We start from the raw sequence: 15,503 nt of genomic DNA, 5'->3' as shown, positions 1-15,503 counted from the left end.
TTTGGCTTACATTCCGCTTTAAATTCTTTTTAAGAAACTTTAATTTGGACAAAATTTGTGTACAATAAACAGCTCTGTCGGATATACGTAACTGAAGCGACGGCATATTTTTATCTGGCGAAGGAATGGCGTTCCAGCAATATTCCCTAAAACTCTGAGCAAGAACAGTCACTCTTGTTATGTTAGGTTCAGTTAAGTTGAAATGGCTGCTGAACTTTGAGGAAGACAGCACACCTAGGCACAGTCAGGGGACCATTGTGATACTACATGGATCCAAAACGCCTGCTCCTTATTAAACCAGTCCGCGAAGTCTACGATCCTAAGCAATGACATATCGCCTCTATTGAAAGTGAGAATATCTCCTGATCTCCTTATGTATGTTCAATTTAGACCACGTAAACTTCATTGTATTGCAGATTTCAGCGCGTTCCCATTTAGTACCAGCTTTTCCAATAAAAAGTTGCCTCAGTAAGAGCTTACATGAAGCGAGTGGCACACCTTCCAGGCAGCTGAAGATCATCGGCCTACACATTTTCTGGTTTGTCACTGTGCTACGGTACCCAAGCTTTCCTCTCCGCTTTTTGAATTTCATAGTACTTGATTAGAGTTCGTCGCCATACCGCTAAAGGCATGGACGCATTTTTTTGAAAGGTTGTATGAGAATCGAATTATAATTCGTATTAATCATTTGGCCAAGTAATTAATTTATGTGTTTCTAATTATATTTTTTCGCACGCGCACTTTTAATTAATGTACTTAATGTATAAAATCAATTGTATTCAAATACAGTATTTTTCTCCCAGTGTGTGTGCATTTCTGTGTTTTCATTCATGAAAATCAATATACTTACTATAATTATAAAAATTTTCGTTGCGTTCTGGAAAACAATCGATTGCATTGTTTGCTTCCAACTTATATTTGTGTATATGAATCATAATTGGAGTGGCGTTTTTCGTTGAGTTTGCATTTTATATTGTCTTTATTCGTTTTCTTAAAATAGTACATTATTTATGAATATGTAAACGTATATATATATAACTCTTAATTGATTCATAAAGCACTTTATGGCTTACTAACATGTTTGGCATATTCAAACAGTTCATTTAACAGTTAAAATAGTCATTGTAAAGACACAGATTTGTGCAACTAGGTTTGCTGTGTTTCATAAATTCAAATATCAGATATGTATGCAAGTATTACAATAAGTTGATTGGTGAATGGCGATGCAAGTATATATGTATGTAAGCATGAATGAGCATATTTGTGAACGTAAAAGCAGAAATGCAAAAGTTACCAAGGAATAATGTAGTGAGCACTGGAAAGCTTAATTATAATTAAAATATTTTTAAGGTCTTATGGAAAATAGCTGTTGGCAAAACTTGAATTTACAATAAACCACAACAGTTATAAAAAAACCAAAGCTTACAAATAAAACAAAATAACGGACAAAAATACATAGAGTTTGGTAAAAAAACATAAAAGGAAGAATTGTGCGTGTGCATTAAACGGGTAGAAAGCTTTTGAATAATAAAATTTTAATATGTTTTGTAGGTATTGGGTGTGTGTTTTAATTTTGCAGACAACAACAACATTCGCATAATTAAATTAGAATAATAAATAATATACAATACCGTATAACAGGCCTACATTTACAATTTTTTTCTTATCCATTGGTTTTGCCACACAAAAAATATATAGCATTTATAAATATGATCTATGTTGTTTTCTAAAAATACTATAAAAACTATTTAAAAAAAAAAAAAAAAAATACTATTCTGCTGTTTCCTGCAGCTTCGGACTACTGCGGCTAAAGACCCGCTTGAGCACAGCTTTAATAGGCTTCTTTTTCTTCTTCTTCGCCGCCTCATTACTTATGCTGAGATCACTCATGCTGACACTATTGTCAACGGTAACGCCAGCATTTAGCTGACTGGTGGAGTGCGCGTTTCGCAACCCATAACCGTTGGTGAGTTGACTAATGCGATTATTGTGGTGATTGTGACTGTAGACACTGTTGTGATGACGCAGTGAAGAGCGCTTGGTAAAATGATAACGTTGCTCCTTCTGCTGAAATACATCCTCCTTCTCCTCGTCGGGCGTGTAGGCATGACCGTTAATGTTGATGCTCGGTATTGGTGAGGTGGGTGTAGTTACTGTTGTGCGGGGGCTTGGTAAACTTGAATAGCTCGTGTCAGAAGATAGCTGCCTAGTGGCGGGCAGGCTGTGGAGTGAATGGAAAGAAATGAAAATTAATAGAGATAATGAAGAAAGGCTATGGCTATATTTAGTGAGTGATTAGAGCAATGAGTAAATATTTAGTAATTTGGGTACAGCTAATGTTAGTTTCGCTAAATTTATCGGTTGTGGAGATAATAATGGTATTTATGTATACCATTTTTTGTTTGTTTGTGAAATGCCTTTGAATGTTTTATTTTGGCTCAATATTATTTATATTTTTAATGCTTTTAGTGAAAAAAGTATGACATTTAATAACTTATATTATTAACACTTGTATAATTTATTGCCTTGTGTAATCTATATATATAAAAATGGTGTGAAAAATGTATAGTAATTCATCAATCGAGAACGGTTGGGCCGATTTGGCTAATTTTTTTTTTCAGTTGTTCGTAATTGCCAGGAGAAAGTTTTTACGAAAGAAAATTTTGGGAAAACCCTCCGGTGGACCAGGGACCGATCTATTCGAAAAAATCGTATTTATGGTCCGATTTGCTTAAAATTTGGTACGTAGGTAGCTTTTTGCCTATGTTAGCATATAGGATCCTTTTTTCCGGGAAGTGGACCAGGGACTGTTCTATTCGAAAAAATCGTATTTATGGTCCGATTTAAAATTTGGTACCTAGGTAGCTTTTTGCCTAGATTAGCACATAGAGTGCTTTTTTCCGGGAAGTGGGCCAGGGACCGATCTATTCGAAAAAATAGTATTTATGGTGCCACTTGCTTGAAATTTGGCAAGTAGGTAGCTTATTGCCTGAGAGGTGGACCAGGGACCGATCTGGGTTAACATATAGGATATTTTTTCTGATAGGTGGATCAGATACCGATCTATTGGAAAAAATCTTATTTATGGTGCGACTTGCTGAAATTTGGCATGTAGGTAGCTTATTGCCAGGATTAACATACAGGATACTTTCTTCTGATAGGTGGACCAGGGACCGATCTCTTTGAAATTCGATGCCCGCATTATAGATATGCGGAAAATATAATTGAGCCATTGTTTTACAATTCGAAAGGTGTTTAAAGGCACCGCAAACATGCGGGTATTGGCTATTTAACAATACTTATTACCAACTAAAATGGAAAAATATACGATGCAGCAAATGTTAACGATATTTTTGACAGTTTTTTTTGTGTTGATTACGAATCCGTAAGCATAGTTTCTATCAGCTCCAGATTTAAGAAAAACGAGGTCAAAGTGTAAAAAAACCGCGTTTTTTGCAATATTTGAGAACCTCTAGTAAGGAAACAAAAGGTGGTAGAACGGCTGTACCGATTTTTATGAAATTTTGGACACCTACTGCAGACTTTCGATATATTAAGGAAGCGTGGCATCACCCATACATATCGAATTTTTCATACCGTATATCTCTGGAAGTATTTGTGGTAGTGTCCTGCAAATCGGTATATAGATTTCGGGGCTGCTGGAAAGGGGGCGTGGCGATTTAAAAAAATATTGAAACTTTTACCTATCTCTAAACATGATTCAATAATTAAAGGTTTGCTCATTATTGACATTAGAGTTTTTACACTCCCTTAGCTCCCTTACAAAAGCTTTGCACACACACACGACACCGATTTTGTCAAGAGGGAAACCGCAAACCTTTTATTATTGAATCATGATCTCTAAATACATACACCCAGAATACAGTGTTTTTTTTCTTTTTCATAATACATTTTTTTGTTAATTTTCTATAGAAATATAGTTCATTTTGCATCAAATGGCACCAAATTTTGAGTATGCACTTTTGTAGTTGACTCAATTTCAGTATCATAAAGTGAAAGTTTTAAATAGCTATAAGTTAGCATTGGTTTTTAAGAACTTTTTCGCTGATGATGTTGCGCATTTTCTCCGTATAACGAATGCGTGATAGCTTTTTTTTTGTTTGGGAAAAATACCGAAGAGTGTCAGTATGTAAAATACTTACTTATTCTGGTGGGTGAACTCCTAATAAACGATCGAAACGGGTTTAATGAACTTTTTGTATGTGTTTGAGTAGGTCCCTGTATAGTTTAAGTTCACAACTTAAACCGCCAGGTGGCGCTGGAGTCGAGTTATTACTCAAAATCGTATTTGTGATCCGATTTGACTCATATTCGAGATATATACATATGTACTGGTAACGATAGGGGCAATACTATTGGAAAAAACATGCACAAGGTGGTGCTGAAGCCGAGTTATTGCTAAAAATCGTCAATTCGGAGGCACCAGGGATCAAAGTCAAATTACTCCCATTAACTCAACCATCAGAACCATTGCGGTCCGTGCTTTACGGTGATTAAACAAAATGTGGACCAATGATACTCACCAGTTTGGAAATTGCCACCAACTATGCTATACAGATTCAAGGACGATTCACCATAGAGCCGCAAAGACTTCTTCCCGGTATAACGCTTTCGTCAGGTTATTTAAGACGGCAATAAAGGATATGCCTTCTGTCGACCACAAAACCAAACGTGAACGTGAATTGCTGGCGAACGTTGGTCCAAATGTTTCAATAAAAAAAATTAATTTTGGGCGGGACGAAGCTCGCCGGGTTTGCTAGTCTATTAAATAAATTGCTTGCGATGGATTCTTGGGCATAGCAATATCGAAGGGAACGAAATAGCCCATGGCGGATACCAACAAGACCTCACTACAGAAGTTGTCGGTATGAGGAAGAAGAGGATACGATTCAACATTTCCTATGTCAGTGTCTAGCTAGTCAGACCAACATCTTGGTGGGGATAGAGGAAGTAAGACTTTCGAACCGGCACAATTTCATTCGTGTCAGTAAATGGTTTAACAGACACTATAGTTACGCTTTAGAATAATCCCCGTTAGAGGGATGTGCCTGCGTGACAGTCATACAGGACATTCACAATGGGCAAACTTTTCTCCGAGTGGAAGTATGATAGCTACATACACACTTTCTTAGCTCAACCCAACCCAAGGTAACTAACGTTAAGAAAACTCTATTAGTCGCCTTTTAAACTTACTTGTCAACTTCAGTTAGGCCAAATGGTGACGGATCCGCTGCATTGTAAGCGCGTCGAATTGAATCACCTAGACGCGCCCAAAAGTCGAATAGCGTTGTGGGTACAGGATTGTACTTAAGGTGTGTGTATATTTTTAAGGCACGTGGTATAATAACTGAATCCTCATAGATGAGCGGTATGATTTTACGCGTATTATTCTCTGAAAAATTAAAGGTAACGGAAAGTATTAAAGTTGCAATTTTAATGACAAATAGCAGCATGAAGTATGTATAAGTACTCACGTATTTGCAACGCATGTGTGTAATTCATTAAAAATTGATTCTCTGGACTGTCGAGAAACTCTTTTGTCAAGATCACAAGTAAATAGCGGCAACGCTCCTCGATCAGTTGCGTCAATGCAACATGCGTGAACGGTACACCGCCGAGTAGATCACGATTTTTGAAGCATAACTGTGGGTGTAAACAAAGTTGAAGTATTAAATAAGTGCTGATCAAATAATTTACAACTATGTAAATATACTTTTTGCATGCAATCAATACCTTAAAATTATATTTCTCATTCTCCTCGAATTTGGTTTGTATCTCAGCAGCTTGTTCGATATCCGCATCGGCGAATAATACGAATGCGTCATACTGTTGTGGTGGTAGTCCTTTCTGGGCGAGTATCACATCGTCCCGGGTCAATACGGTCATACTCGGATCGCGTTCATTGCTATTGACGTCGCTGCCGTTAACACCATTACTACTGGGTAGAAAATGTGACGCCGAATTGGACCATAGCGTAGAAGCCTCCGCCGCCGACGTTGAAGCGTCGGTTGTATCGCTGGCGATTAACGATTTTTGACGTAGTTTTATGGCATACTTTTTTGCATCCTCAACTGTAGAGAAAATAAAATGTAAAATAGGAAAAATTAGAAATCTATTAATCAGGCAATTGATTACAAATTATTATAAATACATTTGTACATAGTAAACAAAAACAAAACTTATCAAAAGTGTTTACTAAATATTAGCGGCAAATGTGTTGACGCTATCACACTATGCACATATGTATGTACATACAATGTACTTATGTACATACGTACCGCAATTAAGTATCTAGTATGTGTGTGTAGTAATCAAATTATACTTAACCCCCTCATGCCCGAATTAAATTGGATGCGGATAAATTCTGTGGACTTTTGACAAAGCAACTTCTCTCGAGTGAGGTCATTTTCTATTCAAAGCTGTAATTCAATGAGTTGTCGAATGATATTTTTATGCTTAGTCATTAACAGGAGTAAGTTAAATAAAAGTGTCAGGTTTTTAAATGGAAGTTCCTTATAATTTATTCTAAATTCCAACCTACAGAAAGCACAGAGGTTGTTTTGTCCACGTCCACAGAATTTTTTTGATGGCATATTATTGTTGGTCCTCAGACATTAACTGGTATAAATCTTAAAGACCTATGATTTCTAGTTAGACCAATATGAAATTTTGTTTAGAAATGTTTAAAAAGTTTTCTAGCAAAAAAACTTAAAACTACTTTTGAAATTTGATGTTTGATGTGATGTGCTTCAATAAATTTTATAACCTAAACGCTTTTGTTTATGAAAAAATATAATTTATTATGTGTATGTTTTATAATTTTGCAGAACCATTTTCAGCAATATTTATGTTGCGCACGATTGGCCACTACGAAAAGACGGAATATACGCTAACAACTTATTGGTTAAATGATTATGGCATCAAATTCAGCTTTTTGCCTTCACACCATTCCAAATTTTCTCAATTAAAACAACCCTTTAGAAAAAATTATTCAAACGCCGAGATTTGGACATGAAAGGGTTAATGCCTGAAAAAATGATGGATTATCACACGTGACTTCCGAGTAAATTTTACGTTGCTAATTATCGGGCTATAGCCGAAAGACTCTTTACCCAAACATACAACATACCATATACTACATATGAACATACATACCAATCTAATTAGAAAAGCGATATAATGTGTGAATCTTTTTTAGCTGTCGCTATACAATTGGTTGGTACTTAAAAAAATATTTTCTGCTTATCGGCAAATGATGTGTGGCCTTATAAAAGGCACATGACGCTGATGAGGGTACTTTAATTGCTGCGCGTAAGCAATTTGATTAGCGTTCTAATGCAGGCGTTAAATATACATATACACATACGGTTGCGGGAATGTTAATAGCGAAAAGACATTTTGACAAGTTTTGGCGATTTTTTTTTGTTTAAAAAATAGTTTGAAAAGTGTTTATTATATTTTTTAAGAACATATAGCTTACTATCTAAGAAAACCATGTACATCAAAATTTCAAACTTTGTAGAACATTTATAAAAATTCGAAAAATTTCAACAAATGTTGATCAAAATTTTAAATTTTTAATAAAATTTTCTTTTAGTATGCATTTTTGAGGCCATTGAATTTTAGTGTATAAAGTGTAGGTTTGAAGTAACGGAGACTTACTGTTGATTTTTGGGAATTTTTTGTTCTGGCATTTTCTTTCATACAAAATATGTTCCGACAATTTTTTTGTATGGAGAAAATGAGTAACACCCTTCAACTTAAAAATTGTTCTACTCAAATTCAATCTAAAATTTCAAAATTTTTACTAACCTTTGTAAAATTTTTTCGAGTTTTGATAAACGTTCTATCAAGTTAGAAATTTTGATTTAAAAAAAGTTTTAAATTTTGAGAAAAATGCCAAAAATTAACGGTAAGTCCTAGCTACTTAAAATTTGTACTCTTTTTACTAAACAGAATGTTTTTTCCGAAATCTAATGAAAAGGGCAAAATTTTGTCGAATTTTGCTAGTTTTTGTACAAAGTTTGAAATTTTGACGTACTTGGTTTTTGTTAGATAACGAGCTACACTTTCACACACAAGGGAAATAGCCAAAGAATGCTAAAATTTCTATTCCCTATTTAAATGTTTGCCCCTGTATTTAAATACAAATGGACATAGTATGTACATGCATACCATATCTGCAATCACTTTCAACAATAACACTTCAGGCTTTTATAAGGCTGATAAAACTTTTTTTCTTTCAAATTTCATAAGAAAATAAAAATGTATGGAATTGCATTTGGGCGTGATTTGATATCGCAGGCTTATTTAAATTAAGATTTAAGAAAAATCTAATAATTGTTTAAGCTGACTTCCCAGCCTGCTCTGCCTCACTCTTTCTTCAAGAAATAATGGAATGGGCATATATTTCTGTTCCAAACATGGGTTGCCTTGTGCTCTTATTTCACAAAAACCTGTAGAAAACCGTAGTTGAAGGCGTTGCAAATTTCTTATGAACTGTGTACTGCCATAAGCAAATTTGACACAAGAAAATTCCTTAACAATTTCTTGTGCGTCATTTTATATGGAGTTTTCGCTTTTCGTTAGAGCTCGATACTAAGCTTTAGGTACCAAAAAAATTATTTAATCGCCAAAGCAGAATCGCAAAATTTTTTTTTACACGTCTGTAATATCCACTTACTCGTAGCTTTGATCTCCAACGCATTTTTTTTTTTAAGAATGTGATCTAATAATTTTATAAGTTATACTAAAGGAAAAGCATAAAAATTTCTTTTTTCAAAAGTTAAGCAAAATTTTAAATTTCATAATTTCTGATATTTTTCAAGTTTTTTTTGATATCTCAAAAGGTACTATATTTGAAAAATGGTTTTGAAATTAAAAAATCGTAAAAGCAAAAACCGAAAAAAATTTTGCCCAATTTCTTTATGCAACACTCCAAATGCTCTTAAAAGACCCTGAAATTTTCAAACCAATGAGTTATTGAAAAATCATTTTTCTGCAAACTCTAAATAAAGTTATGTATGTTAAGCAATTTATATATATATATATATATTGGGGAAAGTTTTTTTTTTAAGTTCAAAAATTCATATCTTTAAAAAAAACCCCGAAAATTGCAAAATATTTTAAGATCAGTTAAAGGCATTGTACGCAAAAAAGTTTTGCTATAATAGTTTTTGATTTTTCATTTTGCTCATATAAATTATTTAGTACCAGAAATGAAAAAAATCGAGAAAAATTATTTCATGAAGACTTGTTAAATTGATTCCAATTTTAATCGTAATTTCATTTCTAACTAACGCCTTTATTTACAATTCCATGGCAGAAATACACTCTTGCCGAGCGGTGACCGTTGTTAGAAAAAACTCTTTTGCTCGGTCCCGTGTTGTCAGATTTTTTTTTTTTCAAAAAACTGTAAATTTCGAAAAAAAGGAATTTGGACCAAAAAACTGTAAGCTATAAAGGGAAAGAGTTTTTAAAAATTTTAAGATTTTTAATTCAATTAAAGATAAATAAGTTAATAATAAAAACAAATATTTTTAAAGCAAGCTTTCTAAATATGAACCAAATCGGACTATAAATACGTGTTTTTCAAATATCTCGACTCCTGCACCACCTATCGGATTAGCTCATCTTTCGTATTGCATTGTCATCGGAAACCAAAGATGTATACACATCAAAAAGTGTCATTTACAGTTAAAACTGTGAATCTGGCAACATAGCTCTGATCATGGTTCGAACACAGATCCTACGGAGCGGTAGTCCGCATCTCTAAGCACTCAACCACAGCGGCCGCCTTTACCAAGTGACAGAATCTCTGGACGGACTCACTTAGTATTTACTTCTCTTTCGGCTTAAAATGTTTGTCGATTAAGAAATATTATATCAGATCGCTCACTCCTATTCCCTAGTATCCAAGAATCGCATAGGGGTCCTCACGCCTCACGACTAGCCTTGGACATTTTTTAATGAAGCCTGTTATCTATTTGGATTTGCATGCCTTAGGATGCCGTGCGAAGAACCAGTGGAACTTAGTATTTTGATAAAAAAAAGTAAGGCGAAACGTAAAATGTGCCGGTATTTTCAATTGTATAGAACGATGTGTTTATTTTTCTACTCAATATATACGCTTAATATAAATGTGTATGCATTGTTATTTCTTGCATAAATAAACACCGTTTTATAAAAGCGTAAAATGTTCTTTGCGGAATGCATAAATGAATGATTTTGTTTTTTATAATTAGAGAAATACAAAATTAGAAGGAGAAAAGTGTAGAAAAACGCCAACAGCAGCACCTCCGCACAGCAGCAACAACTAAGCAGATTGGCAGGCAACACGCTATCGATATTCTACTAATGATTCCCACCACTTAATGACTCTGCACCAAAGGCATGTGCGGCAGTGTGTTAGGCTGCTGGCTAAGGAAAAACTGCTGTTGGAAGAAATTTGAAAAAGTGCTGAATTATAGAAAATTTGGTGCTTTTATTATACACTAGAGTCAGTGATGTCAGACATTCTCTAATAAATTACCCAAAATCCCTCAATTACCTCTTATCTCAAAAATTTCTCCCACAAAATTCCCTAAGGATTCAAAACATACTATATTTCAGTAGTAAAGAGGTAACATTCATATACTTAGTTACCTTAATATAAATATATGTACATATATGTAATATTTTTTCGAAATTCAATGGTCGGTAGATTACTTACTTAAAAAGGCTTAAAAGAATTTAAAAACATCTACTACATTCATAAATTAGCTTCAGTGTTTATTAAAACCCAAGATTTTGAACAAAGTTTTTTCTTGTTGAATACTTACTGGAAATTCTTAAAACTATCACTATCACAAATTATTTGCATTGTGTAAGCGAATAATATGATTTTTGGTGACTTTAACGTGAAGCACTTGACTTTTTTTGATTCAAAAGCAACCGTTATTTTATATACAGTGACTCAAACAAATTACCACGTGTTTTTTTTTTGATATTAGTAATATTTTTCCAGGTAAATTTTTTTTTTGTTATTTATATATAAAAATATCATTTAACCAAAACCGTGTAAATCACAGTTTCAAATTTTGTACAAAATTTAGGAAAATTGTATGGGCTATAAAACTGCATACCCAAAAATTTTCTAAAAATTCAGAAAAAAAGTTGAAAATTTGATGAAAATTTGTTAAATTTTCCTAAGTTTTGTATAAAGTTTGAAACTGCGATTTACACGGTTTTGGTTAAAGCTTAGGCGATATTTTTATATATAAATAACAAAAAAACATTTCACCAGAAAATTTGCTCCGCTTTTTACATTAAACCCCTGTTACAATTGAAAAATTCTTACTTACTCAGTGTTTGAATTGGTTAACAGGAGAAACATTTGAAATTTGCCCTTATAATTTTTAATACTTATACATAATTTTACTCCACATCACTTCTTTAGAACGATTAATTACGTAAGAGTGTCGAATATTCTTGAATACTGATCAATTATGCATCGATAATTTTTTTATTTGAAATGTCCTTTTTCCCCTTTTAATAATTTTTGCTGCAAAATATCCCTCAAATAGGCAAATTATCCACAATCTGGTATCACTGCATAGAGTTGCGTGTTTTAGAGTTGATAATTTAAGAAAATATTTTTTATTTCATAGTTCATTTCCGACTATCTGCCAAGATCAATATTTAACCAAAGCTTATATAATTTATTACACGCTCATAAATACTAAATATAAAACTACATAAAAACCATGCGAGCACAAATATTCGCACTACTTACACACACACACACACACAGACACATGTGGTTATATCATGCACGCGCGCATCAAATTGCACTTCATTGTGATCTTTCTGACAATTTGTGCTAATTAATCGCCGTTTGTGAAGCTCCTCAATACAACTCTGCTGCTTTATTTGTTGACGATTGTTGTCAGCAAAAATAAAAAATAAAGCAAACAGAAAAAAGTCCATAAACAATCAAAAGAAAAATAAAATTAAATTAAAAAGGCAACAAGTGTTAAAAAGGAATTGCTCAGCAAAGGGAAAATTCCATAACATTTTGTATACAAATTATTTAGCGACTAATTAGATGAAATTCCACTTAATAAGCTTACAAAGATGATAAAACATATTAAGAGAGTATTGTTAACACAGTTTGTTTTTAATAGGAAGAATATGTATGTAATTAATATAAGGTATACAGTCAGTCATAAGGGCATACATATTTATATATGTATGTCGATGTGTACTATAGTTGTATGAGTTTAAGTAACTAGAATTGCCGGTAAGAGTGACATTGAAAAAAAAAAAGAAAAAGAAAACGGAAGTTGGTGATGATTTATGGCTAATGACTTACGACTAACTATTGAATAAGGACAAACTAGTGACAACTAATAATAACTAATAAATTGACTAGAGACTTATGATGAAAAATATCTTCTTAAATAAAAAACGCATTGTTTTTTTTCTACTGTAAAAAATGAATTTCACAAAAAGAATCCACTAGTTTTCATAAGGACATATTTCAAAGTTATAAAAAAACCTCAATTTTTTAGAAATCTATTTTTAACTTATTCGAAATATGGCAACTCATGTATATTCACTCATGTATATATATAAGGTGATGTTACTGGTGAATTTTGTGTATTTTGTACTGCTGGTTATGTCAAATATCAATTCGCCCCAAAGTTTACATGTATTTTGTTTTTTCTTTGATGGGCTGATTATTACAAAAAAATTGAGCTGCGAGCAGGGCTGGTAACTAGTTTTTTTTATCTATGAGGTCCTATATAGGAGATACAAAGTGTCAAATAGAAAACTTGCAAGTATCAAAAAGGTGTCAACGCCATTTTTTAAAGCTAAGCGGAGAAAACGAGGGGATTACTCTAGAAAGAAATATCAAAAGTAATATCATCGGCCAAGGAAAGGGATCGATACCTTAAATTCACCTCTCTTGCTACGTCACTGGTTGTACTACATATGTATATCGACATTGTTTACTTTATAATTTTTCCATTTTCATAATTTTACTTCAACACTGGGAGTATGCAACTATCGAAGACTTATAGGCTTTACAATGATAACACAAGGACTTATAGATAATTGAGCATTAAATAGGTATTCGAGGTGGCCGCATAGTATACGTTCGACATATTGATTTTGTGTTAGTCTGCGAAATCGAATATTACCATATCTGCAATTAACGTCAGTGGTGCCCCCCCACTTTTTTATTTTTCACTAATTTCTAATCAACTTATTGACATGAGGTAGAATATACATATCAGACGAAATAGATTTTCATTAACATCTGTTAGTTTTCTTCGGAAAAACTACGTCCAAATTCTTTTTTACTTTTTTTTTTTAAATATTCCCTGTTTGCCATTTTTTGGTTTTCTCAAAAACTGGACGTGCTAGAAAAATTTTGTAAATGCACTTCAATTCAGCATCAAAAAATCTATAAGAGGAGGCTGTCGGTCCCGTTTTTGAGATAAAGTACACGGTTGCCATGGCAGCAAGCATAAAATTTTCACATGCCTTTAGTGTTGCTAATTGTGATTTGATGTGATATCTACCGGCGAGGTTGATGTCTAGACTAGGTTTTATAGAAACTTTTATTATAGCAAACAAAGGTGCCTGGACAAACAAGAAGTTTGTAAGATGATAAAAGCATGGTAAAAAAATTAAATTTAACCCAGTTCATACGGAATACCTACATAGCTTGAAGTACCGATACGAGTAAATACCGATACTTTAAATACGATATTTTTCGGGTATCGATACTTTATTAAGATACTCCTTCCAAGAAAAGGTATCGATACCTGCATGCAATCGTATCGTCCCTAGGTTGAGCATGTTTTGAATTGCCATCAACTTATTATTTTAATAAGACCTGCCATATGAACTAGAGAAGTGCATAAAGAAAATTTATGCACATACAGCTGTGCATATGCATATTTGTGCGGGTTGGTCGAGGATGTAGGATGCAGTTAGGCGCCATGTTTTACACGGAGCGCCCACAGGCAAGAGTGATCTTCCCACTATGTGCTTCGTCGTAGTAGGCGAACTATTCTGTCTCTGGGGAGAATACGGCAGTTGCCAGACGTACTGATTTTATCAGTACAGTACTGATTTTTCAACTCTTGTACTGATTTTATTAATTTCTTCAATCAGTACGCTAATGTCCTGATTTTTCATAATTTGTACTGATTTGTACTGAATTTTCAATTCAAACAAAATACTTTATGATTTTCTTAAGGTTTTTACATAACGTTGGAACTTGCTTAAACTGCACTGCAAAAAGTGGGAAGCAAATAATTTAATTATAGTTGAAATATTTCAAATAATGTTTGATATGCCCAAGAAATTAATACAACAAGAATATCAATAGTTTTATGGGCATATCGCTGGGTCGTTACGTACCAGTTGCGATAATATGATGAGCTTAAATTATTTAAAAATAAGGCTGACGTTTTTTTGTCGAGTGTTGTTAGTTATCTCGAAAATATCTTTCAGTTTAATAACTTAAGCTGCATTTAGATGAGGCGATTTTTTGGGAGGCGATAAACACCTGCAAAAGTTGACTTTCTGTCTACTTTGAGGCAAGCGATTTTTTAATCCCGAGCGATTTTTCTTGAGCAATATTGAATCGCCTAAAAAATCGCCTCATGTAAATTTAGCTTTACAATTCTTTTTTCTCAATTTACTGACACTTTAAAGAGTTTTGCATACAAAACATAGAGTTAGATACCTACTCTTTTTAGCAAATTCTTATGGTCTGATTATAGCAACTTAACGTAACTTACAGCTCTCTCTTAAAATTTCTGTTAAATGGGTGTTGCTTATAATTGAACAGCCGAAACTTAACGTAACTTAATGCCACGTCGAAATCTGTTTCATTTTGATTCTCTAAGTTCTACGTTCCGTTAAGCTAAGTTGCCATAATCAGGCCTTTAGTCTTTCCATGAGGGTATATAGAGGAAGTTCTTAAAAAGTAATACTTTTCCACAGTTTGAAAAAATATGTAAAACGAAGCAACTGAGAGGATCTTAAGTATAAGGTTTGCTTCCTTGCGCAACGAGAGAAACTGGCTTCTAATTAAAATTTTTGAAACTGAACTTCAAATTAAAAGAAAAAGAAATGTATAGAATTCTTTGACTATTTAACCACTGAAGATGGAAATTATCTAATTATTGCTATTCAAAAATGTCATAAATATAAAATAATTCATTGGCTCCTGTGTATAATTATGTGTACACTCATGTTAAAATGAATAACATTTTTATTTTTTATGAACTATATTTCAATTATATACCAAAATATTGTTAAAAATAAGTACACTGGCGTTTTAAAGTATTATCTGTTACTTACATTCATAATTTCGCTTTGAATAAAAGTGTACTGATTTTTTAGCATGAAAAAGTCTAACGTATTGATTTCCCGCATAAAAAATCTGGCAACCCTAGGGGAGAAACTGAGGCTCATCTGCC

General features: G+C 33.3%; 1 protein-coding gene across 1 annotated transcript in view; it reads right to left on the bottom strand.

Moving 5' to 3' along the window:
* Window positions 1-1,318: 1,318 nt before the first annotated feature.
* The window catches only part of LOC118742500 (myeloid differentiation primary response protein MyD88), a 43,993-nt gene continuing 29,808 nt past the window's right edge, over window positions 1,319-15,503 (bottom strand). The window contains exons 3-6 of the mRNA XM_036474622.1: window positions 5,755-6,092; window positions 5,496-5,664; window positions 5,215-5,413; window positions 1,319-2,221 (exon numbers count right to left, since the gene is read on the bottom strand). Coding sequence (XP_036330515.1) covers window positions 1,771-2,221; window positions 5,215-5,413; window positions 5,496-5,664; window positions 5,755-6,092 — 1,157 coding nt within the window. The 3' untranslated portion in view covers window positions 1,319-1,770. The remainder of the gene's footprint in view (window positions 2,222-5,214; window positions 5,414-5,495; window positions 5,665-5,754; window positions 6,093-15,503) is intronic.

This window comes from Rhagoletis pomonella, unplaced genomic scaffold (genome assembly GCF_013731165.1).
Source record: "Rhagoletis pomonella isolate Grant_MI unplaced genomic scaffold, Rhpom_1.0 Rhpom_scaffold_00007, whole genome shotgun sequence".
Taxonomy (NCBI): Eukaryota; Metazoa; Arthropoda; class Insecta; order Diptera; family Tephritidae; genus Rhagoletis; species Rhagoletis pomonella.
This window is presented reverse-complemented; position numbering and strand designations above follow the sequence as displayed.